The sequence below is a fragment of the Culex pipiens genome, chromosome 1 (genome assembly GCF_016801865.2).
Source record: "Culex pipiens pallens isolate TS chromosome 1, TS_CPP_V2, whole genome shotgun sequence".
Taxonomy (NCBI): Eukaryota; Metazoa; Arthropoda; class Insecta; order Diptera; family Culicidae; genus Culex; species Culex pipiens.
The window spans coordinates 117,226,972-117,251,814 of record NC_068937.1 but is presented as its reverse complement, the minus strand read 5'-3'; the positions used below and the strand labels follow the sequence as shown (position 1 = coordinate 117,251,814).

General features: G+C 39.2%; 2 protein-coding genes across 3 annotated transcripts in view; both read right to left on the bottom strand.

The window, feature by feature from the left end:
* Positions 1-24,843, bottom strand: part of LOC120417014 (probable serine/threonine-protein kinase DDB_G0282963) — a 247,314-nt gene that overhangs the window by 206,318 nt on the left and 16,153 nt on the right. Inside the window, exon 2 of one of the 2 annotated variants that reach the window (XM_039578954.2) lies at positions 5,611-6,174. In XM_039578954.2, coding sequence (XP_039434888.1) covers positions 5,611-5,752 — 142 coding nt within the window. In that variant the 5' untranslated portion in view covers positions 5,753-6,174. Of the gene's footprint in view, positions 1-5,610; positions 6,175-24,843 lie in introns of those variants that run through there. The other variant, XM_039578968.2, reaches the window with a different exon arrangement.
* LOC128092635 (juvenile hormone esterase-like) lies at positions 92-1,505 on the bottom strand. The gene has a single exon (XM_052706884.1). It carries the CDS (start codon positions 1,211-1,213, stop codon positions 128-130), a length of 1,086 nt encoding a protein of 361 aa, XP_052562844.1. The 5' UTR covers positions 1,214-1,505; the 3' UTR covers positions 92-127.

Sequence of the window (24,843 nt, the reverse complement as noted above, 5' to 3'; positions counted from 1 at the left end):
CTATGAGCTTGATTGGTTGCGACAGGACCTGGCGCTTTGACTTTTAAGTTTCAATGGGATTTAACCCGTAACATCGGTTCACTTTTTCGTCAAAATGTTGAGTCAAATTAGTAATCGTTTTATGAGTTTATGTGTTACTTACATCTTGTAATTTTAGAAAATTATCCGAATTCAACCAGCGATCATAAGTTCCGTTTGGAAAGAAACGATCCTTTAACATCTGGGTGGCCATAGCATTCACATCAGCTCCTCCTGCCAGACGAGGAATAAAAGCTCTTGACTTTTCGTTCAGTTGGTTCAGAAGCGTAACATTGGTGACAATTCCGAGAGAATCGGCAGCGCCATCGTTTGGTACCGTCCCGGTAAACCACGGGGTTTGCTGATATTTCCCCGCAGCCCAGAGTGCTCGGGGTTCTTCGTCCAGAAATGATTCGTTTGTCGAATGCCGTTCCGGAACTGGTTGATACAGAGCGGTTGGATGGACGAAGAAATATTTGAGCTGATCGATGCTTTTGCCTAACTCTACGGCATCCACCCGGCGAAGAGCTTCCACCAACTTTTTCGTGGAAAGTTTGTATGCTGCTGGAATACCCAACACGTCAGCTTGCCGTCTTGCAACCCTCGCTTGGTCGACATTGTAGTTCCAATACGCTAACACAGTTCCACTCATGCTCACACCTTGTTGAAAAGTACCTCGACTTAACCGCGACATCATGTGCATTTGAACTGCAGCTCCCCCAGCACTTTGCCCAACTAGTGTTACTTGTGTTGGGTCTCCTCCAAACATTTCAATATTACTTTGAACCCAGCGCAGTGCCATACTCTGATCTTTAAGTCCGTAGTTTCCTTGAGAACTACTGTCACCGGTTGAAAGAAATCCGAAAGCTCCAAGACGATACTGAATCACCACCAATATAACCTTCCTGGTATCCATCAATCGTTCAGGGCCGTACTCGGCAAATGATGCCGAGCCAGACGCATAACTGCCACCGTGGATGAAAATTATAACTGGAAGTTCTTCGCCAACATTCTGGGGTCTATACAAATTCAAATACAAACAGTCCTCATTCCCTTCTACCAAGGATTGCGGCCGAGCGTCATTCTTCTGTACACACTTGCTTCGTTCAAAGCTGGCATCGTAATTTCCGTCCCATGGTTCAAGTTGCACCGGATCCTTAAAAGACCAATTCAAATGAAATAACTCGACAAACATGAACACTTTGACCTCACCTTGAAACGTAACCTTCCAAGAGGAGGCTTCGCGTACGGAATACCAAAAAATGCATCAAACTGGCTTCCTTCGAGGGCATCCCGTGTGGTTCCGATAATGCACCCATCCGTAATGCAAACCAACGGTGTTGGCAACTCTTTGGGGAACTGAGGAAACCCGCTGTCTGAACCACCTGCCATAAATTCACACGTGGAAAATACGGTGGCTAGGAACGTCATCGCGAACGTGGCTGGGTTTAACATGCTCACTTCGCGCAAATCAATCGACAAGTAAAGTGCAGTTCTGAAACCTGGTGTGGGTTTTATCGGGTGGCAGAATGTTCTGCATGGCTAGGTTTGTCAAAGAATTTGCATATGTGTTTGAACAAGCAATAATTCTCTGAAACTTCAAACCAATGATTATTTATAACTTTTTTTTTATCAGTTTTTTACCAAACTGCATAAAGTGAAAAATCTGATGGTCGATTCTTATGCAAAAGCATGTACAGCATTTTGGCGAGAAAAGAAATTAAATATTTGATGCGAATGAACAGTTTTTCTGCAATCAAACCCTATTTCAAACCAAAAAAAAACTATGTTAGAATTCCACAAGAATTTTCATATTACCCACTTCACTACTTGTCAAAACTCGTTCTGTTCACTTTTTAAAAACGCACATAGAGGATTAGCCTCCATCCACCCCGGGATTCGAACTGACGACCTTCGGATTGTGAGTCCAACTGCCTACCAGCGACTTTACTGAGACCGGACCCAGGGATACGACTCCTATACCTGGACTGAGCTAACGACCTAAATTTTAGGTTAGACCGGGGCCAACATTTACTTCCCCGTCCGACGGAAGGGGCGATCAGACAAATCTCATTTGTTGCTGTGGAATTGCCAATAAAAATGGGGGGCCGTTTGTAGTGCGTCCATCCCGGGAATTCCCGGGACGAAAATCCCGGGATTTTTCCAAAACCGGGAATTCCCGAATCCCGGGATTTTTTATAATTTGTCCCGGGAATTCCCGAAATTAAAAAAAAACTAATTTTGGTCTGGAAATTTAGATTTGGTTGTCGAAATAGATGAACAGTTGAATACCTCATAATCGATAATAATTTTAAAGCATTATAATTTATATTCGGCAGATATCAGCATTAATCAGCTATTTAGTCATTTTTTTTTTTTGCACGATATTTTGAATGACTTTGGTTAAAACAAGAACAGAACAAAAAATTCAACAGAACATCGATTTCCAAAGTTATCACTCTAAAATCTCCTCTTTACCTATTATGACTGTATTCCTGTTTTTTCCTAGTTGGTAGTAACTTAAAGATAATCTGTAAAATATGTTTTTTTTTGCAAAAGTTTTTTTAAGTTGAACTTTTCAGAAATAGTATCAGTAATTTTTTTTTAACGGTAAATTTATCTAACACATGGATGTTTGCAAAAATTCCATTCAAATAGCGTTTATTCGGGATTGCAAAAAATGTTGCAAGCAACTTGTTGTAAAACTCGTTTTTTCCAGCACTTGACGTATTTCTAAATTAGCACTTGTTGTATTCCTAAATTACTTTTCCATAACAACCAATGCGCCAACAGTTTCTTATGTACATAGGACATTTTGAAAAAGTAATCGATATTTACCCCTCGTTGTATAATCTTTTATTATATAAAAGATTAAATTCAAAACTTATCTAAAATTTAACATTGACTATTGTCATTTTATTTGAAATTTTTTAAGCTTTTCTGGTCATGTCTTATAAAAAAGATATGTATATTTATACCTAGAAGCCATATTTAATTTGAATCACATTGTAGTTAATTTGAAATCCAAACACAACAATGAACAAAAAAATATTTGAATTTCATTTAAGCTACAGAAAACTGTCGTCACTGTTTATGTTGCAGTGTTGAGTATCACCAATTAATATGATTGAGTTATTTCTATGATTTCAAGCTTGAAAACATAACAAATATAATAAAAACAAAGATTTTATGACTGTTTTGAAAATTTCCCGGGAATTCCCGGGATTCCAAAAATATTTTTCCCGTTTCCCGGGAAATACAAAACCCGGGAAATTTGGACGCCCTAGCTGTTTGGGTAAGACTAGGAAAACTTCAATTTTCCTGGGTGTTTAACCCGCTGTACCTCGTGAACCGGAGATCCAATTCGATGTTTGTTAGACGAAATCTAAGGAAATTTTCTGAACTCTTTGAAAAAAATATGCGCACTGCTAAAAATCGAGAAACAAACTCTTCTGTAAAAATCCCACAAGTACTTTTCGAATGCAAATTCGATTTCTATAATCAAAAAAAAATGGTATGAATTTAAAAAAAAAGGTCAATTTTGTAGAAAATTGCTCGATATGAAATTACTCGCAGTTAGAGGGTGACGATTCTCGAGATTTTCAATTTCTCGGGAATCGAGAGGTAAATTTGGGCATTTTCCGGGAATTCCCGGGACCTGGGAGTTTTTTTCTATGTCAATAGTGGCAAAAATTTAAAAAGGAAATATAAAAATATTGTTACTTTTCAATCAATTAAGTTACATTTAATTTATACTTATTCTATGAAACCTTAACTTCAGTATTCTATTTATCTGAGGAACTATATCTACCTTTTGATTTTTTTTCTGAATCTGCAAATACAAGATCGCTTCTTGTGCTTTTTGGGACTCAAAATTGTAGTTTAAAATGTTAACGAATCTTTATTCGCACTCAGTGATTTTTCAAAAGTTTCACATGCTTATTGCATGAACATCTAATTAGATTTTTGTGAAGTAAAAAATAGCTAATATATAATTTCCCAGTATCGGGATATTGCCAACATGATAAACAACGACTCAAAACAACAATTTTAACTTGTCTTTTTTTTTTTTTAAGGTCAACTGTAAAAATATTCATTGAAGAACTATTTACAGTTATCAGGAAAATCCGAATGTTCACAATTATAAAGATTGACAGAGTGTTTTTTTCCAAAATATAATTGAATATTGAAGTTGAACGCGAAACACAAAATGGCTTGTTGACATCAAAAAAGAAAATTACCTTGATACAGAGAAATTATCCTAGGGAGGATTAAAAATAGATTATGAGGATGCTCGAGAGAGGATATGGAAATTGGACCAATTTTAATTTTGTTTTTCCTCTCAGAAATAATAAATAAAAAAACTTTAGATTTTATTTCTGGGATGTAAGTGCTAAGTATGCATCAAGATAAATTTTGGGGTCCATTTTTCTTTTGGCTTCTCTCAATTATAGTTATTGGAATTTTTTGTTAAGTTAAATTTTAATTTTTTTTTTTAAGAAGATCAGAGAAGCATTGGTTTATTCGAACTTGGACAGCAAACATTGAACTACCAATGTCCAAAACAATTTTTTTTTCAAATATTATTCTGATTAGTTTATATAATTTTGCTTCGATATTTATAAGTATAACATTTCCCGGGAGTCTCGACCGAATTTCCCGGGAATCGAGAGGTTCAAAAATGGTCGATTTCCCGGGAAATTTCTCCCGGGAATTCCCGCTCGTCACCCTCTACTCGCATTTCTAAAACAACTCATTCTTCTTGAACTGCCTGTTCTCGAGTCCTCCAGCCGACCAGAGTGAAAACGTTTGACCCCCAATGTCAAACCCTCTTCCACGGTTGGTTGCACCCCAAGGAGGAACTGTTGCTGTTCGTCTGCCGCGAAAAATCTGTTGCAACACTCTTAACGTTGGTAGCCTTAGAAATTCCACCGCCGAAGCCACTAGAAAACTGCACCGATGTTTATTTGCTGCGGTTTCGAAATCTTCCTTTTGCGCGCAACAAATTCTGCTACTGCCTGTACTGGCAGGCCCGTTCGACTACACTGATGGTTCTACCCCTCAAGTGCATGGATATCCAAGGGAAGTCTGCTGCTGAAGTTTGAAGGACGCCCAGAGCCCTTTGATGCTCGGCGAGCTTCGGTAGCGGCAAAGAAGTAGCTTCACAGTTTTCGAAAACCTAACCACCACTTCTGCGGAAGTGTGTTCTTTGGAGTCGTCGAAGTCTTCGTGCGGAAATCGATCATCTTCGGTGAAAAGCGGTGGCACCTCGCCGTGGTGAGTGGATTAATTTCCGGTCCAGAGAAAAAGATATCTCACGTGGTGAGCCCACCTTGACACAATTGTAGCGGCGTGGTGACGCGTTGGATGGTATAGCTCATGTTTCCAAAGAAGTCGGTGGCGGTCGGTCTATCTGTACTCAAGTGCAAGTTCCGCGTAGAAACAACAGAAGTGGTAATCTCCGGTGCAGGTAAAGTGTCGGCCGATCACTTGATGAGCACCGTTGATGTAAAGATTGGGCGTAATGATTATGAATATCACCCTCATCCCCAATTTTGAGGTTCTACAATCATGACCTTTTCAAAAACTTACCTGAATCATGGTGGTCGTGGCTCTCGTGGTGTCCATGCCCATGGTGGTCGTGGTCATCCTGCAGGTGATGCTTCAGGTGGTGCAGATGCGCGTAAAAGTGGTGATGGTGCAGCACGCAGGCAAGGTCCGTACAGTTTAACATAGCTTCGGCGCTTCTTGAGGGTGTTACCTCGGTGGCACTGCGCGTGGCCGCCCCTCAACGTTCGAACTCTGTGCCAACCAAAAAAAACGATGGTCCCCCTCCTAAGCCGTGTCACCTGGTGACCCGCACAAGAGGGAACTCTCCTTCCGGGGGATGCTGGGATAAGGATACGAGGATCGGGGAACTGCGGTGCCCTAACGGTAGGTCAAGTCACGTGGGGGAGGTGTATGTGGGAAGGTTCTGGACCAGGAAACCTTTCACACCGTGCGCTACCTCACCATTGGTACGGATGTTATGGGGCTGGGTCCGATTGTCGGAATGGTTGACTGGTTGCACAATACGGTTGAAAGGCTCGAACGTCCAAACTTTGACAAGCTTTGGCCGGCCTTTTTTGGCGCACTGGGTAACTGCACAGCGGACACCTGCGGAAGAAACGGAGAAACGAAGAATCTGATTAATGATGGGTGAAATGTTGCTATGTTTGCGGATTTTACTATCATATTTCAAAGCAAGAATTAATTTGCGTGCGACAAAAAGAGATTGATTACAGTTGGTGTGACATCCGGCTAAAATTCAAAACAGCTGCAAGTCTGCAATACTCATCACGCTTCAAAATTACAAACAACTTAAAGGTCATCTTCCTGGATCGTGATTCCAACGCGATTGGTAGTAAGTTATTACAGAATGCATTAGTTCATCTATAAGCTGCTCGCTGACACCCCCTACACAACACAAACACAAATGAGCAGTTCCATTAACGATCGTAAATTAATAATTGCGATATATCGTTACAGAAGGCAAACGTTTCACTTACAAAGCGGGCGTAGCAAATTGACATGCAAAGTAAAAAATGCAAGAAGTTGTGAAAATGAACAATTTCAAAAAATAAAAGAAATCTCCCCCCTACCCCCCTTCAACTTTTTTTTCCAAAAACGTCCAAACATTTCTGGAATCGATAAAACATATTTTCATTTTTTTGTAGCATTCCAATGTGACCGAGCCACGTAGCCCAGTGGTAACGCTTCCGCCTCGTAAGCGGTAGACCGGGGTTCAACTGGGGATCTTTTCCCTTCTGGAATCGATTGCTTAGTAAAGGGAAGGTAGTGTATCGTCACAAACTGGACCTTATCACGACACCTTAGGGAGGCGACCTATGGAATGTTAACATTAACCTTAACATGTTAACATTAAGTTGAAAATGAAACTGCCACTGAATCCGCTTTGTAAATGCCGGCCCCGATACTCTTCAAGGGTGTTCCCCTCAGGAACTGGGAAAGATTTACTTTTTTTTTTATTCCAATGTACAGGACCGCAAAAAGGTTTTTTTACGGCGAAAAAAAATCTCTTCAATACTTGGATATTTTGAAAACTAATGATTGCAAAACAACTGGGCAGGTGCATGGCATTTAAAGTACCAATGCACTTTAAAACACTTTTTTCATTCAGATGTTGAGACCATAGCATGTTATTTAAATTTTTATATTTTTTTTTTTTTTTTTATTTATTTCTAATATTGGGCACCGTGACGGAAGGGATATGTCCTGAAATATTCCGTCAAAGGGGTTAGAGCTACATATTTTTGAAGATTTTTTTTCGATAATATAAAAAAAATATTTTTTTTCTATCATCATACAAAAAAAATCTTTGAAAGCTAAAATCAAAAGTGTCTCATTGATGACTACTCCATCCTACTTATGATACACTTGAAATCCCTCAAAAGAAACATCCAAAAGGTCCAATAAACCAAATTTTCAGTTTTTGCATTTTGGGTGTTTTTTATACCCCTGACTCAAGGCGGTTTCAAAAACACCCAAAAGCAAAAACAGGAAATTTGGTTTATTGGACCTTATCAAAAAAAAACTCCAGAAATGTTTTTTTACACCTTTGCGTTTTTTTATATCTTATCTCTGTTGACTAGAAGATTGCTTGAAACAACTGAATTAAATGCGTAAATATAAAACTCATTTTCACCCAACTGTGTCTCAAATTTCCCTCCGTGCATCCGATATTCATCTCCCGTGGACTTGAATTAATTGAATGTAGAATGAGGCAGAGAGTTTGATATTCTTTTTAAAGATCACTCGTTTTACAACCACATGATAGCAGTGCCTACCGGCATCGTTGTCGGCCGTTTTTTTTATGGGACATGTTCTACACAACCACGTCAGCTTCAGTCTCGATTTCAATGTGTATTGTACACAGAACAATTGATCTGTGTGCTGTCTGAATGAAAACACGAACACGCCAGTCATGTTGGAGCCGCGCCATCGCTTCCTAGTTGAAAATGTTTTGTATGAATAAGTACGTACTTTTTGTGACTCGTGCACAGTAATTTCAGATTAAATAGTTTGACTCTTTTGTAATCACAAGTCTGAGAAGTGATCTAAACACATAATTTTGTATAAAGTTCCCGAAGCATAATGATTAAATAAAAAAAAGTTTTTTTACAGTGCATCGCTAATTGAATTCGCGACTATTGACCTGCTTTAATTTTTAGCACCTCAAGTCGACGATTTCCCCCCGGACCATATCCAGGAATCACTGAACTCTTTAACTCCGCACGAACGTCCGCCGCTGCCCTGCCATTCATTCTTGGCGCAAAACTGCAGAACAGACCAGAGACCCTCAATGAAGCTCAGGCAAGCGTGATCCGAGTCAATTAGTGTCAGGAACCAGAACCGGCGCGCAAGCTTCGAATGCGCCTTAGCAACACAAACTCTGGACATGGACAATCTTGATCTCATTAGGCTTCTTGCTCGTGGAAAGGGAAAAACCAGGTCTCTAGCGTGCCGGCCTTGATCCGGGCCAACTCTCCGATATCGATGCCTGCGAAGATTCCGATGACCGGACTGGTCCTGCAGGATCATGTTGGGACAGGTCAGTGGCACTGAACCGGTGCCGGTGGATTTCCAGAATGGGGAGTTGCGGTTGCCGACGGGAAAACCGGACTGGGTAATTGTACCATCGAGTGTGGGAAAATCGATCTGGAGGAATCCTCTTTCAATCATGACTTGAGACCAAACTCCAAATGAAACTGCGATTGTAATACCTGGAAATAACCGCCAAAAAGTGATTGACAGATTAGGTGCTGATGTTTCCAACGACCCTATCAAACAGCTTAATCTTAATCGAACGCCTAATGGATTGGTTCTGAACATTTCCTGAAATCATTCTCCTTTTACTTTAGCTGATACTTCTTTATGACACATAAATATTAAAGCCAAAATACATTCTGTCCAATCCATTATATGTAACAATTTAAAACATTCTATTTCTTCACTGGAACAACGTCGGTCGTAAACCAGACTGTGAGATACTAGTTTGCCGTAAAGGCATAGTCCCTTTTGGAATATGCGCCAAGGTGGCGCTTGGTGCCGAACCCACCGCATGGGTGGCGCTAGGCTTAGCTGTCAGTGCAGCGAACGATCGGGAGAGCGACAGTCTCATTCTGTGAGGTGCGCGTTCCGGTGTTGGGGATTCTCCAGTGTGGCCGATTAAAGTCCCACAATGGCGATCCTGCCGGATTATCACCGGGACCCCGGTGAATAAAGGATAGAACCTGTTTTTATCCCCGGAGAATCCCCAACACGCGGAAGAGTAAGTGTCTTTGTTTCTACTGCAAGAGAGGAAGAAGCGGAGCTCGTGCCATTGGTGTCTTGGTATTGGTGAGTTGCTTGGAAATTACGGGTTTTGTGAGTGGAGATGGACCGGGGAGGAATGAGAGCGGCGAATCCTCGATGCAGACATCCAGTGAGGGATGAAAATTGTGAAAACAAGACAAGACGCGGTTAACCCTAGATGATCCACAGAATCCACCACGTTTTTGGCAAATTGTGGGACTAACCCTTGACGATCCAGACGATTTTAATATCGTCACAAAAATTGACCAATTTTTGAAGATTGGTTGATGAATTATGCCAATATAAAAGCTGTCAACAGTAGAAAGGCTTATCAATCGGAAATTTGCTTTTTTCAACAAAGTGTTCGTTTACGAATCGAACTAGGACGGCCACTTGAAAATGTTCGTTTACGAGTCGAACTAGAAAGACCGCTTGGAAATGTCTGTTTACGAATCAGACGGGATGCGGACCGGGACGGACGCTTGGAAATGTTCGTTCACGAGTCAAACTAGGAAGGCCGCTTGGAAATGTTCGTTCACGAGTCGAACTAGGAAGGCCGCTTGGAAATGTTCGTTTACGAATCGAACTAGAATGGCCGCTTGGAAATGTTCGTTCACGAGTCGAACTGGGAAGGCCGCTTGGAAATGTTCGTTCACGAGTCGAACTAGGAAGGCTGCTTGGAGATGTCTGTTTACGAATCAGACGGGATGCGGACCGGGACGACCGCTTGGAAATGTTCGTTTACGAATCGAACTAGGATGGCCGCTTGGAAATGTTCGTTCACGAGTCGAACTAGGAAGGCTGCTTGGAAATGTCTGTTTACGAATCAGACGGGATGCGGACCGGGACGACCGCTTGGAAATGTTCGTTTACGAATCGAACTAGGATGGCCGCTTGGAAATGTTCGTTCACTACTCAAACTAGGAAGGCTGCTTGGAGATGTCTGTTTACGAATCAGACGGGATGCGATCCGGGACGACCGCTTGGAAATGTTCGTTTACGAATCGAACTAAGATGGCCGCTTGGAAATGTTCGTTCACGACTCAAACTAGGAAGGCTGCTTGGAGATGTCTTTTTACGTCTCAGACGGGATGTGGACCGGGACGACCGCTTGGAAATGTTCGTTTACGAATCGAACTAGGATGGCCGCTTGGAAATGTTCGTTCACGAGTCGAACTAGGAAGGCTGCATGGAAATGTCTGTTTACGAATCAGACGGGATGCGGACCGGGACGACCGCTTGGAAATGTTCGTTCACGAGTCTAACTAGGAAGGCCGCTTAGAAATGTCTGTTTACGAATCAGACGGGACGGCCGCTTGGAAATGTTCGTTTACGAATCGAACTAGGACGGCCACTTGAAAATGTTCGTTCACGAGTCGAACTAGAAAGACCGCTTGGAAATGTCTGTTTACGAATCAGACGGGACGGCCGCTTGGAAATGTTCGTTTACGAATCGAACTAGGATGGCCGCTTGGAAATGTTCGTTCACGAGTCGAACTAGGAAGGCTGCTTGGAAATGTCTGTTTACGAATCAGACGGGATGCGGACCGCGACCACCCTATTGGAAAGGTTCGTTTACGAATCGAACTAGACTGGCCGCTTGGAAATGTTCGTTCACGAGTCGAACTAGGAAGGCCGCTTGGAAATGTCTGTTCACGAATCGGACGTGTTGCGGACCGGGACGACCGTATGGAAATGTTCGTTTTCGAATCGAACTAGGATGGCTGCTTGGAAATGTTCGTTCATGGACCGAACTAGGACGGCTGCTTAGACATATCTGTTTACGAATAAGACTGGTTGCGAACTGGAAAAGGCGTTTGGTAATTTCTGTTTACGAAACAAACTGGGAAAATCGCTAGAAAACTTATGTTTACGAATGAGATTATTAACAGAAGAGGACAATCAAGGACGCTTACAGATGAAAGCTTTGATGCATTGGGAAGCTTTGATGCATTTGGAATTCTTGCGAGTGAGACACCTGCAGGAAGCTAAATTGCTTATTGTGAGGTTGGAAGACCGTAGGAAATGCAACGAATTCTTGCGAATGGGGACGCCGCTGCAGTGCCACGGTTAATTGAGTGGTAAGGCGCTCGCAGGCAGGTTGACCAGAGAATGCCTTTGATATCTTTTAGTGTCTGAATGTTAGGATTCGTTATAAAATTCAGAGCGGGAATTGATCTATGTAATAAAATCTGGACTGAGACTTGACTGGACTGAAAAAGTGTCTGAATGCTGATGGATAACAATTGTTTAGACTAGGACCACGATGGAATGTAGTAAAGAGAAATTTAAAGTTAAAATAGCGATTGGATTTTCTGAGTGATAGTGACTTGTAAAAGCGAAATATATAATGATTGTACTTATGTTATGTTTCGTGGTTTGAATTCTGAAGATTCCGAGGACGAATGATTTTTTTTGTAGGGAAACAGCGTTACGCAGTGATGCTATCTGGAATGGTTTGACCAAGAGGGTAATGAGAACACGAAACAGCTCGGATATTAAAAAAGCACAATTAAATATATGAATTATTTTCACCTGATTGTGATGATTTCTAAAATTTGACTCCCTTTTCTAAAATGGTTCTTTTATTCCTAAGTTGAAGTCTTTTTGGAGAAGAAGGGGGATGTGAGATACTAGTTTGCCGTAAAGGCATAGTCCCTTTTGGAATATGCGCCAAGGTGGCGCTTGGTGCCGAACCCACCGCATGGGTGGCGCTAGGCTTAGCTGTCAGTGCAGCGAACGATCGGGAGAGCGACAGTCTCATTCTGTGAGGTGCGCGTTCCGGTGTTGGGGATTCTCCAGTGTAGCCGATTAAAGTCCCACACAGACTATGCACTTCCTTATCTGGGTTACCCTAAACAATTAACAATTAGCAGAAAAAAGGTAACTTGTCTAACAAGGTCATGTTTTTGTTGCGTTTAACAACATCGTAAAATTCGACATAGTTTGTTTGTTCTCGAAACAAACATTACCAAAATTTGGAAAACCCCACCTGTGACTAATCGAACATGCTTCCGGGCTCGTAAACGCTGCTGACATCTGGCTGTAGCTACTACATTGAACATTCCGAAACAGGTTTCGAGTCGTTTTTGTGTGCGGTAATGTTCAAACTTGACTCATCAAGTTCTTTTGTTGGCTTGCCCGCCGCGACCAGCTCAAGTGCAGTGTAACTGGGATCACGTCTAGAAGCATCTGGTCTAGCCGGGTGGTGATTACCGACTGGGAGACTAGTTGTCCTGAGTCAGTACAACTAAGTGACGTATGCGACGTATTTTGAACGTGTCCCGTTTTTTTATTAATCCATTCAGAGTTATTTTCGATATAAAAATAAAGTAGATTTCTAAAGTTAACGATTTCGTCAATTTGCATTATTAAGACAGTTGCCCTTTTGATGTATCTACTTCTAAGCACGACTATGACAAAGTGTGCCTGAAGTGACTAATTATAGCGTCTCGAGACGATCGACTAGACGATTAGAGAGTACTGGAAGTATGATGATTGATGATAGATGAGTTTATTTGAACAACTAACCCGGATTGAGTCGAAGGGATCCAGCAGGAAGTTGTGTAATATTTATGAACTCAAATCACCTGATTTTTTTTCGTACTAAGCTTACAAATAATTCAACAATATTTAAATATTGTAAAGAATAATTCACAGTCCTATTTTGAAATTGTATTTTTTACGTTTTCAATAAGACAATATGAGCTAATCTTGTTATAATAGGGCCGTTGCAACTATTATTCAAAGTTTATGTTTATGTATGGGAAACCTTGACTTGACCGAAATGTCAAGCTCAAATATGCGTTTATCCTTTCCATTCTTCGTCGATCTGATGGCCGATCTGGCTAAGGCGCCAGTCCACAGTAGTTCAAAAGGCTGTTTTGACGAACTTAATTGATTAGAGCAAAAAGTAAGCATTTTTGTGCTTCGACATGTTCTACAACTTTGTTCAGCGTTGTCATGGGCTACTTTTGGTGAAATTTGTTTTTCTAAATACTCATCACAGTAGGCTATGGAATTTTTAACTTTTGACTGTTAAGAGATAGAGCTTTGGTGTCTTCGGCAAAGTTGTAGGGCTGAAAATTTCCACAAATTTTGTCGAAGACGCCAAAGCTCTATCTTTGCGTTGAATACCAGTTTTGGAACCTTTTTCATAAATCCCTGCCGAAAACCAGTTTTTTGACTAAAACTATGTTGAACTTTGATTTTTGACGATTACAATGTTCAGAAGAGTTGTCAGTAATATCAAAACAAACAACTTTGTCGAAGACGCCAAATTGATAAGAGCTATGTGTGATGAGTTATAGCAAGATTTGGTGATAATTTAGCTAGTTTTCGAGATCGGTATACAAAGCCTTGGGCAAATTTGGGCAAAAACCCATACAATAGGCTTCAAGAATGACTATTCCACTACAAAATGTCGGGTGAATCATTCGTCCGAAGGTTTACGGTCATAGATTTCCGAGCATTTTAATTTATTTTATTTTTGATGACTATTTAAATGCATTTAGGACACTTTTATGGCACATAAGCCATTTTTGCGTTTTTTTTTCGGACACACGAGGTGTGTAAGCCAGACTCTTGTGAAAATTTTGATGTATTGGAAGTCTATCTTTGGAACCTATTGGCTAATAAATAATATGAATGTTTGAAATAATTTACTGTCTTTGCAACACCAACGTTATGACGTTGTCTAGATGTCTAGATTCGCTGATTAACTCTTGAGCAATTCTCTACGAAATCGGTATTTTTTCTTCAATTTTAATTTTTGTATTTTTTAATCCGACTGAAACTTTTTTGGTGCCTTCGGTATGCCCAAAGAAGCCATTTTGCATCATTAGTTTGTCCATATAATTTTCCATACAAATTTGGCAGCTGTCCATACAAAAATGATGTATGAAAATTCAAAAATCTGTATCTTTTGAAGAAATTTTTTGATCGATTTGGTGTCTTCGGCAAAGTTGTAGGTATGGATACGGACTACACTGGAAAAAAATAATACACGGTAAAAAAAATTTGGTGATTTTTTTATTTAACTTTTTATCACTAAAACTTGATTTACAAAAAAACACTATTTTTAATTTTTTTTATTTTTTGATATGTTTTAGAGGACATAAAATGCCAACTTTTCAGAAATTTCCAGGTTGTGCAAAAAATCATTGACCGAGTTATGAATTTTTTAATCACTACAGATTTTTTCAAAAAATCGAAATTTTGGTCGTAAAAATTTTTCAACTTTATTTTTCGATGTAAAATCAAATTTGCAATAAAAAAGTACTATAGTGAAATTTTGATAAAGTGCACCGTTTTCAAGTTAAAGCCATATTTAAGTGACTTTTTTGAAAATAGTCGCAGTTTTTCATTTTTTAAAATTAGTGCACATGTTTGCCCAGTTTTGAAAAAAATATTTTTGAAAAGCTGAGAAAATTCTCTATATTTTGCTTATTCGGACTTTGTTGATACGACCTCTAGATGCTGAGATATTGCAATGCAAAGGTTTAAAAACAGGAAAATTAATGTTTTCTAAGTTTCACCCAAACAACCCACCATTTTCTATCTAAAAAAAAAAAAAAAAAAAAAAAAAAAAAAAAAAAAAAAAAAAAAAAAAAAAAAAAAAAAAAAAAAAAAAAAAAAAAAAAAAAAAAAATCGGACCATTAATTGCTGAGATATTGACGATAAAAAATGGTGGGTTGTTTGGGTGAAACTTAGAAAACATCAATTTTCCTGTTTTGCCTTCCTCACTGAGGTAAGGCTATAATCCTGCTCTAAAAATGAACTTTTTAATGAAAGCTCCTAGACCCACCTTCATGTATACATATCGACTCAGAATCAAAAACTGAACAAATGTCTGTGTGTGTGTATGTGTGTGTGTATGTGTGTGTGTATGTGTGTGTGTATGTATGTATGTGACCAAAATTCTCACTGAGTTTTCTCAGCACTGGCTGAACAGATTTTGATCGAACCAGTTGCATTCGACTTGGTTTAGGGTCCCATACATCGCTATTGAATTGTTTGAAGTTTCGATAAGTAGTTCAAAAGTTATGTATAAAAATGTGTTTTCACAAATATCCGGATCTCAATTATATGCATGTAAACGATGTCCGATTCCATCACCCGACCCATCATTGGTTAGGTAATTGAAAGGCCTTTCCAATGAGTCCAAATTTTGAAGATCTGGCAACCCTGTCTCGAGTTATGACCACTTAAGTAATATTTATGTACAATTTTGAAGCCGGATCTCACTTAAATGTACGTAAACTATGTCCGGATCCATCATCCGACCCATCGTTGGTTAGACAATTGAAAGGCCTTTCCAATGAGTCCAAAACATTGAAGATCTGGCAACCCTGTCTCGAGTTATGACCACTTAAGTGATATTTATGTACTTTTTTGAAGCCGGATCTCACTTAAATGTATGTAAACTATGTCCGGATCCATCATCCGACCCATCGTTGGTTAGGCAATTGAAAGGCCTTTCCAATGAGTCCAAAACATTGAAGATCTGGCCACCCTGTCTCGAGTTATGACCACTTAAGTGATATTTATGTACTTTTTTGAAGCCGGATCTCACTTAAATGTATGTAAACTATGTCCGGATCCATCATCCGATCAATCGTTAGTTAGTTAATTGAAAGGCCTTTCCAATGAGTCCAAAACATTGACGATCTGGCAACCCTGTCTCGAGTTATGAGCACTTAAGTGATATTTATGTACTTTCTTGAAGCCGGATCTCACTTAAATGTATGTAAACTATGTCTGGATCCATCATCCGACCCATCGTTGGTTAGGTAATTGAAAGGCCTTTCCAATGAGTCCAAAACATTGAAGATCTGGCAACCCTGTCTCGAGTTATGACCACTTAAGTAATATTTATGTACAATTTTGAAGCCGGATCTCACTTAAATGTACGTAAACTATGTCCGGATCCATCATCCGACCCATCGTTGGTTAGGCAATTGAAAGGCCTTTCCAATGAGTCCAAAACATTGAAGATCTGGCAACCCTGTCTCGAGTTATGACCACTTAAGTGATATTTATGTACTTTTTTGAAGCCGGATCTCACTTAAATGTATGTAAACTATGTCCGGATCCATCATCCGACCCATCGTTGGTTAAGCAATTGAAAGGCCTTTCTAAAGTGTCCAAAACATTGAAGATCTAGCAACTCTGTCTCGAGTTATTACCTCATAAGTTATATCTGTGTTTTTTTTTCTGGATCTAAATAAAGCTGAGATGTGTGTCCAAACCACTCATATTCCCCATTTTTGGTAAAAAGTGAGGAAGGCATCAACCACATAAGTGGATTAGGTTAGTTTTTAAACCTTTGCATTGCAATATCTCAGTAACTAGAGGTCGTATCAACAAAGTCCGAATAAGCAAAATATAGAGAATTTTCTCAGCTTTTCAAAAATATTTTTTTCAAAACTAGGCAAACATGTGCACTAATTTAAAAAAATGAAAAACTGCGACTATTTTCAAAAAAGTCACTTAAATATGGCTATAACTTGAAAACGGTGCACTTTATCAAAATTTCACTATAGTACTTTTTTATTGCAAATTTGATTTTACATCGAAAAATGAAATTGAAAAGTTTTTACGACCAAAATTTCGATTTTTTTCAAAATCATGATGAAAAAATTCATAACTCGGTCAATGATTTTTTGCACAACCTGGAAATTTCTGAAAAGTTGGCATTTTATGTCCTCTAAAACATATCAAAAAATAAAAAAAATTAAAAATAGTGTTTTTTTGTAAATCAAGTTTTAGTGATAAAAAGTTAAATAAAAAAATCACCAAATTTTTTTTACCGTGTATTATTTTTTTCCAGTGTAGTCCGTATCCATACCTACAACTTTGCCGAAGACACCAAATCGATCAAAAAATTTCTTCAAAAGATACAGATTTTTGAATTTTCATACATCATTTTTGTATGGACAGCTGCCAAATTTGTATGGAAAATTATATGGACAAACTAATGATGCAAAATGGCTTCTTTGGGCATACCGAAGGCACCAAAAAAGTTTCAGTCGGATTAAAAAATACAAAAATTAAAATTGAAGAAAAAAGACCGATTTCGTAGAGAATTGCTCAATTGTATTTTTTACGTTTTCAAGAAGTCAATATGAGCTAATTTTGTTCTATTAAGGCCGTTGCAAATATTATTCAAAGTTTATGTTTATGTATGGGAAACCTACTTGACCGAAATGTCAAGCTCAAATATGCGTTTATCCTTTCCATTCTTCGTCGATCTGATGGCCGATCGGACTAAGGCGCCAGTCATCACCGTTGGGGCTGGGTTTGAATCCCATCGGTAGCAACTTTTTTTGTGTTCACAAAAATTGTACATGTAATGTTAACTGTATTATTTCACAAGAATATGTGCATGCTTTTAAATGCGATTTTACCATCAGATTTTTTGCTGTATACGTATTTGTTAACCATACCTAAATTAAGTAAAAAGGGAATGGTATCACTAAATATCTCAAAGAGGATTGGGAAAATTTAAGTGTACATTATATGAAGCATGTTAAACTTAAAAAAAAATATGCCAGATTTTGTAATCATATTCATTTCTCGTTTAATTTTAGACAACTTTATGTGCTTTGAAAACACTTTTAACCAAAGTCATTAACTAATCTAAAAAACATAAATAAAAGGGCATACACCACAACATCAACCACCCCCAGGTCTTTGGTATAACATTTCAAAAGGGCCAAACATTCAATATTACGCCATTTTGAATTGTTAGTCTTGATTTAAAAATTTTGAAAATATTGTTTTCGAAAAGATTGGAAAATTTCACGAATGTTTCATATTTTACCATTGTAAATCGGACCATTAGTTGCTGAGATATCGACATTAGAAAATGGTGGGTTGTTTGGGTGAGACTTAGAAAACATCAATTTTCCTGTTTTTAAACCATTAAATGGCAATATCTCAGCAACTAAGAGTCGTATCAACAAATAGATAACAACAATATAGAGAACTTTCTGAGCATTTAAAAAAAATTAAGGTGGGCAAACATGGGCACTAATTTCAAAAAATGAATGACTGCAACTATTTTTAAAGAAGTTACCTAAACATGGCTATAACTTGGAAACGGGGCACTTTATCAAAATTTTACTAAAGTATTTTTTGATTGTAAATTCGATTTTACATCAAAAAATAAAGTTGAAAATTTTTGCGACCAAAATTTCGATTTTTTGAAAAAATCAGTATTGATTTTAAAAATCATACCACGGTCAAAGATTTTTTGCCCGTTCTGGAAATTTCTGAAAAATTGGCCCCTAAAACATATCAGATAATGAAAAAAAATAGTGTTTTAGTGGACAAAAAGTTTTTGCGACAAAAAGTCAAATTAATGGCTTTCGAAGGAACCAAAAAAGTTTCAGCCGAATTAATAAATACAAAAATTAAAATTCAAAAAAAGACCGATTTCGTAGAAACTGCTCCATGGTTATCAATCTTGATTGCTTTTATTCCTTGAAACTGAAAAAAATATTAATTAATATAACGTCCTTACACTCCAAACTGAATAGAAACATATTTTTATGTTATTTTTTTAGATTTCAAACATGTTTTACCGAGTATCAAACATTTTACTGGAGTAAGTTTTCATTTACGACAATAACAGTTTTTTTTAGTGTCTATCGATTTCATCAGCTAAAATTATTTTTATTTTTTCTCGATGGTAGATTTTTTATCTTACTTAATAAACTAAAAGCAAATGTTTTATATACAAAACCAAATCAAACATTGCTTTCTCATTCAAAGTTCACAAAAACTCGATAGTGATGTTTCATAACGCGTGGTCTCTGCTAAAAATTTGTGTCCTATCTTGTTTATTCGGAACAAGCTTCTCTGCATCGAATACAACCCGCTATATTCTTTCAGTAATCGATTATCTTACGGGCACCCAAACCGGCGTCCAAACTTGCGTATTCTTCGGATTGCGTCCGGACAGTGTCTTGGAAGATGTTCTGCGCGCACCACAGCTTGAATTCACACCCAAAATGCTATACACGGTAGAAAGGATGAGACCTGTAGACGTCGACCGGCTGCCTGCAAATCTTTTGCTGTTTTTAGCCGATGGATCCGATATTCTGGCAAATGTTAAACAGCTTACATTGGTGTTGAGTTCCTTGAATCCCAATACCAAGCTACTGGTGCTCGTTGACACGTTTTTAAATAAATTTATAGTTTTCGAACACGTAGTGCAATTATGCTCATTCAGCAATGTGGTCTATCTCGACGAGAAAACGTCGAATGTATTTGGCCGATACAGTGAAGCGTTTGAGGATTGCCTATTTAGCACCCCCTGCTGGCCTATTTAACGGAACTCTGATGCGCAGAATGCAAGGCAGAGTTGTTACGTACTCGGACAAAGACAGCGTGGCGGGAGATAATGAAATTTCTAACATCAACTGGCTAAAAGAGACAGCATCGGTGATGAACACAACGATTCGAAAAGTGAATCACAATTGTCACAGTGTAATCTCGAGCTTGGGTAATATGTGCTATGTAGAACATTTTCTGACCAAAAAGATCGATGTTGATTTAACGCATTACTACATTGGTAGTTTGGGTGGTACTAGAAAGTTCTGGCTTCTCTGCGTCGGAGTAACTGGCGGAGACGTTATTTTGGTACCGAGATCGCAACTCTCCATCGTGCAATTGTTAACCTCCCCATTGAACTGGGATGTTTGGATCCTACTGATACTAGTTCTTGGCACTTTAGAAATGGTTAAGCTGCTTTCTCCTTTACTGCTTCGGAATGATCCCATTCTATTGGCGGTTTGCGGCTTTCAGCGGTACAACCTGGACAATGCAGGACGCTGGGAAAAGATGATCCTTTTTCCGGCAATCGTGCTGTTATTCTTTACAACATGCGCTTACGAAACTAAACTTCTCTCGATCACCAAACCCGCTGCTCATTATATCAGCACAATGCACGAGCTGGTAGAATCAGGAATCAAGATAAAAATGAACTTTCTTGCATTCCACTATGCAAACGATTCCTTGCTGAAACCTATTCTTGTCAACAGTACCGACAGCGAACTCTTGATGGATAAGATCCATGCTTACATAACTACACGGGAAATTGCAAACTTCATCCTACCGTACTATTACGACCACATGCAACGACTCAACCGGTACTCTATCCTGGACCAGGGTTTCGGCATGATGGCGCATGTATTCCTGCTTAAACCACGATGCCCATTTGCTGACATTTTAGGGCAAACACGAGCCCATCTTAGCGAAAGTGGAATCATAGAAAAATGGAACAGTTTGGCCCATATGAATCGGTTATTGGAAAAATATATCAACGTCGGAAGCAGCAATTCACTTTTCTTCTACGATCTTTTACCAGCCTGGATAGCACTCGGTTGCGGTTTGTTTCTGGGAACTGGTGTGCTTGCTAGTGAAATTTCGGTGCATGTGCTGATGTCAGAATATCGTAACAGACAATTGAATAAATTGAAAAAAGACACACAAGAAGCAAACAAGCATCGATTAAAAGTTGTAAATCTATTCAAAACAACAATTAGTGATATGCTTTACAAATGATTATATTTTGAAGTGAAGTTAGAATATGAATAAAACAAATGTTTTGAAATGAACGCGTTCAAACTCTCGTACTAATCTCATGCACGTCCATTTACCTTAGTCTCAAGCCAACTAAGCCCAAATTATCATCATTATCGCCCACCCACGGTGGGTGACACCCACCCCGTCTCGCACACAAAGACCTCGTTAAAGACCATCAGGCTACCCCTCGTCCCGGCCGTTGCACGGCTTCACAGTTCAGCCACCAGCAATGACTTGTATTTGCACCGATTTATCCACGAATCGTCACGTTGTAGTCCACGCTACTCAGGCATGGAAGAAAATTATCCACGCAATTATCGCCGGACTCACTTTCGTTGAGATCACCCGCTACAAGCAGAAAGTGGCGTTGGAAGCAGGCGTTCGTGGTCATGATCTCCTGTCACAGTTACCAATTGGTACAGCAAGCTCTACCAAAGGATGTCGGGTGTAATCTAATCTAATCCAACACAAGCGCAGCAAGTCCGAAGAAAGTAAGTCTTGGAAGAATTTGTGGTCTGATTACGGATTCTGTGAACGAGACCGGCCCGTGGCTTAATGGCTACGGCTTCCGCCTCATAAGTGGAAGGTTCAGGGTTCGATTCCCGACCAGTCTCCTTGAAATTTTTCGACTGTAAATGAACTTTGAAAATGAACAAAAAACGCATAGAATCAGGGTGGGATTCGAACTCACACCTTTGGATTAGAAGTCGGATGCTCTAGCCATTTGGCCATCAAGGGATTAATACTCCTTGAGTGAATTAATCCGTAGTGGTGGAATAATGTCACAAGGTCATCTAATATATAATACAACAATCCCTTCCTCAATGATTCCCCTACACACCACACACCATTATAATCTATAAATAACTCGAACCAGTTGATACGGTATGTCCCCGGCTTCTTCTTCTTCCCCTGATGGTTCTATGAAATGTGGGATCCGTTCATAGAACCTGTCTCATGCGGTTAATGCAACGCAGTAGGCCGGGCTGCTTTAATGAGTGTAAGTGGGTTCTCGAAAGTACTGCAATCATTAAAAATGACAAGAAGGAACTTGAGGCGTAATCTAACCATAAGTTCTTCCCGGTGTTCGATTAGATTAGATTAGATTAGATTACGGATTATGTGAACGGTTCACAATTCACAGGATCTACAAGGGAGAAAGGATGCGTGGGCATACAATACCAAACGCTTCGGTGGATCAAATTTGATAATCATCTAATACTAGAAATATAAAAGGATCTTCTTCAACCTCCACGATGGTAGTTCAAGGTAGAGGAATCGTTGGTAAGGTAGGAATTTTCAGCCTTTAAGCTAAAGACTTTAAGATATCTAGCACACGATGAACAACATAATTCACTCCTTCAAACTATAACCGGAATAGCAGCAAAGAAGTGTGATCTTGAATGTACTGTTTTTCGCAAACTATAAAAATGACGATTGTGCTACGATAGCAACACGACGCCCGCTCTGGTCGTTGCGGTCCGTGCCGTACAGAAATTGCGGACGGCTCGTTACGCAGGCTCTACCTTGGCTGGAGGCTGCACCACCGAAGCGACTGTTCCAGCTTAAGCTCTCCGAACGCAAAGAAAGTGTTATCAACACTTGCCAACCGAGGGCATTCCACGGTTGACGATGATGAAGTAAGACACCGCTACTGTTGCTGCTGCGGTTCGACGTAATTAGGGCGACCAGAAATTCCATTTTCACTCTCACTTGAGCGTTACCCACCAGCAGCGGTGTTCAACCCTGTGAAAAGCTCTCGATCGCGGTGGTATCGGTACCAAAGTTATGGCATTGCTGCTGCTTTCTTCGCTCTGCATGGCCTTGCATAATGTCGTCGACGACGGAGCTGTTGATGTGTTGTTGTTTATGGTTGATTTGTTGCCTTTTTGTCACACGCAGCACACAAACGAAGCGGCGGGTGTTGATTTCTTGTCAGACAAGTGGTGCGTGTCACGTCACCTTCTTCTGCCTATAGGACAGATCGGATAGCTGTCGGTTGGCAGAGACCCATTCACCTAGTTCAGACGAAGGCATTTCTAATGCAGATAGCGTGCATCTGATAAGGCAGCCATTGTAGGTCGTGATAAACTGTGGAGAGGTTACTCAATGAAGGCTTATTTTTAGCGAACTCCTCCCGCCAAGGTGTCGCTTGCGATATCTTTATTATGCTATTTTTGGTTAGCGGTGGTGTGACATCATCGCGAAGTTGTTAAGGCAGTGCTCAGTGTATTCGCGACAATCACTTTTCAGGGGCATGTGTGAGATTCTTGTCACATTTGAAGTAACTTGAGTCAATGTCAGAGGGCAACAATGAGACAACTAGGGGAAATAAACCCTATCTCAGTCTATTTCTATTATCGGCCTATCAACACTTTGATCATGAATTACAGCTTCCATAAAGTGTTTTTGACTATGTTTTTGAATCAAATTCTGAGCAAATGTCTGTGTGCGTGGTGGGATGTTGATCAAAAATTTTGCATTGGGTTATCTCGGCACTGAGTTATCTCGGCACTGGCTCAGCCGATTTTGTCTGTTTTGGTCTCATTCGATCCGTCTTGGGGTTCCATAAGTTGCTATTGAAAATCATAAAGTTAAGTACTTCAAAAGTTATGCTGGTGACAGCTATTTTTTGAAAAACAAAGCGATTTTAACAAAAGTCCGGAAAATTGTAAAAAGGGTGGTTTTTATAAGACCATTCCAACGAGTTCAAAATATTGAGGATCTGACAACCCTATCAAAAGTTATAAGCACTTAAGTGTTATTATGCACTTTTCGGAGGCCGGATCTCAGATATTTCGATGAAAACGTTGTCCTGATCTATCATGCGACCTGTCGTTAGATAGGTTATCAAAAGACCATTCCAACGAGTTCAAAAGTGTGAAGATCTGACAATTCTATCAAAAGTGTAAGCACATAATTGCCCTGAATTATGAAGATCTGACTACCCAATCTGATGGTATTAGTAATGGGGTAATTCTCCGCCAACTCACACAGCAGTTGCCCCGACCCCTCTTCGATTTGCGTGAAACTTTGTCCTAAGGGGTAACTTTTGTCCCTGATCACGAATCCAGGGTCCGTTTTTTGATATCTCGTGACGGAACATGCGAAAAAGAGATGTTTTTCAATAATTTGCAGCCTGAAACGGTGATGAGATAGAAATTTGGTGTCAAAGGGACTTTTATGTAAAATTAGACGCTCGATTTGATGGCGTACTCAGAATTCCGAAAAAACGTATTTTTCATCGAAAAAAACACTAAAAAAGATTTAAAAATTCTCCCATTTTACGTTACCCGACTGTAAAAATTTTTGGAACATGTCATTTTATGGGAAATTTAATGTATTTTTCGAATCTACATTGACCCAGAAGGGTCATTTTTTCGTTTAGAACAAAATTTTTCATTTTAAAATTTCGTGTTTTTTCTAACTTTGCAGGGTTATTCTTAAGAGTATAACAATGTTCTACAAAGTTGTAGAGCAGACAATTACAAAAATTTTGATATATAGACATAAGGGGTTTGCTTACATCACGAGTTAACGCGATTTTACGAAAAAAGTTTTGAAAAAGTTGGTCGTCATCGATCATGGCCGTTCATGGTCACCCGCGACAGACACGGACGACGAAACAAAGAGAAACGCAAAAAGTTACTTTTTCAAAACTTTTTTTCGTAAAATCGCGATAACTCGTGATGTTTATAAGCGAACCCTTATGTCTATATATCAAAATTTTTGTAATTGTCTGCTCTACATCTTTGTAGAACATTTTTATACTCTAAAAAATAACCCTGCAAATTTAGAAAAAACACGAAATTTTAAAATTAAAAATTTTGTTCTAAATGAAAAAAATACCCTTCTGGGTCAATAAAGATTAGAAAAGT

Bases quoted from the DNA above. Each gene is read 5' to 3' on its own strand.
- LOC128092635 (XM_052706884.1), bottom strand. From the start codon at position 1,213: ATGTTTGTCGAGTTATTTCATTTGAATTGGTCTTTTAAGGATCCGGTG.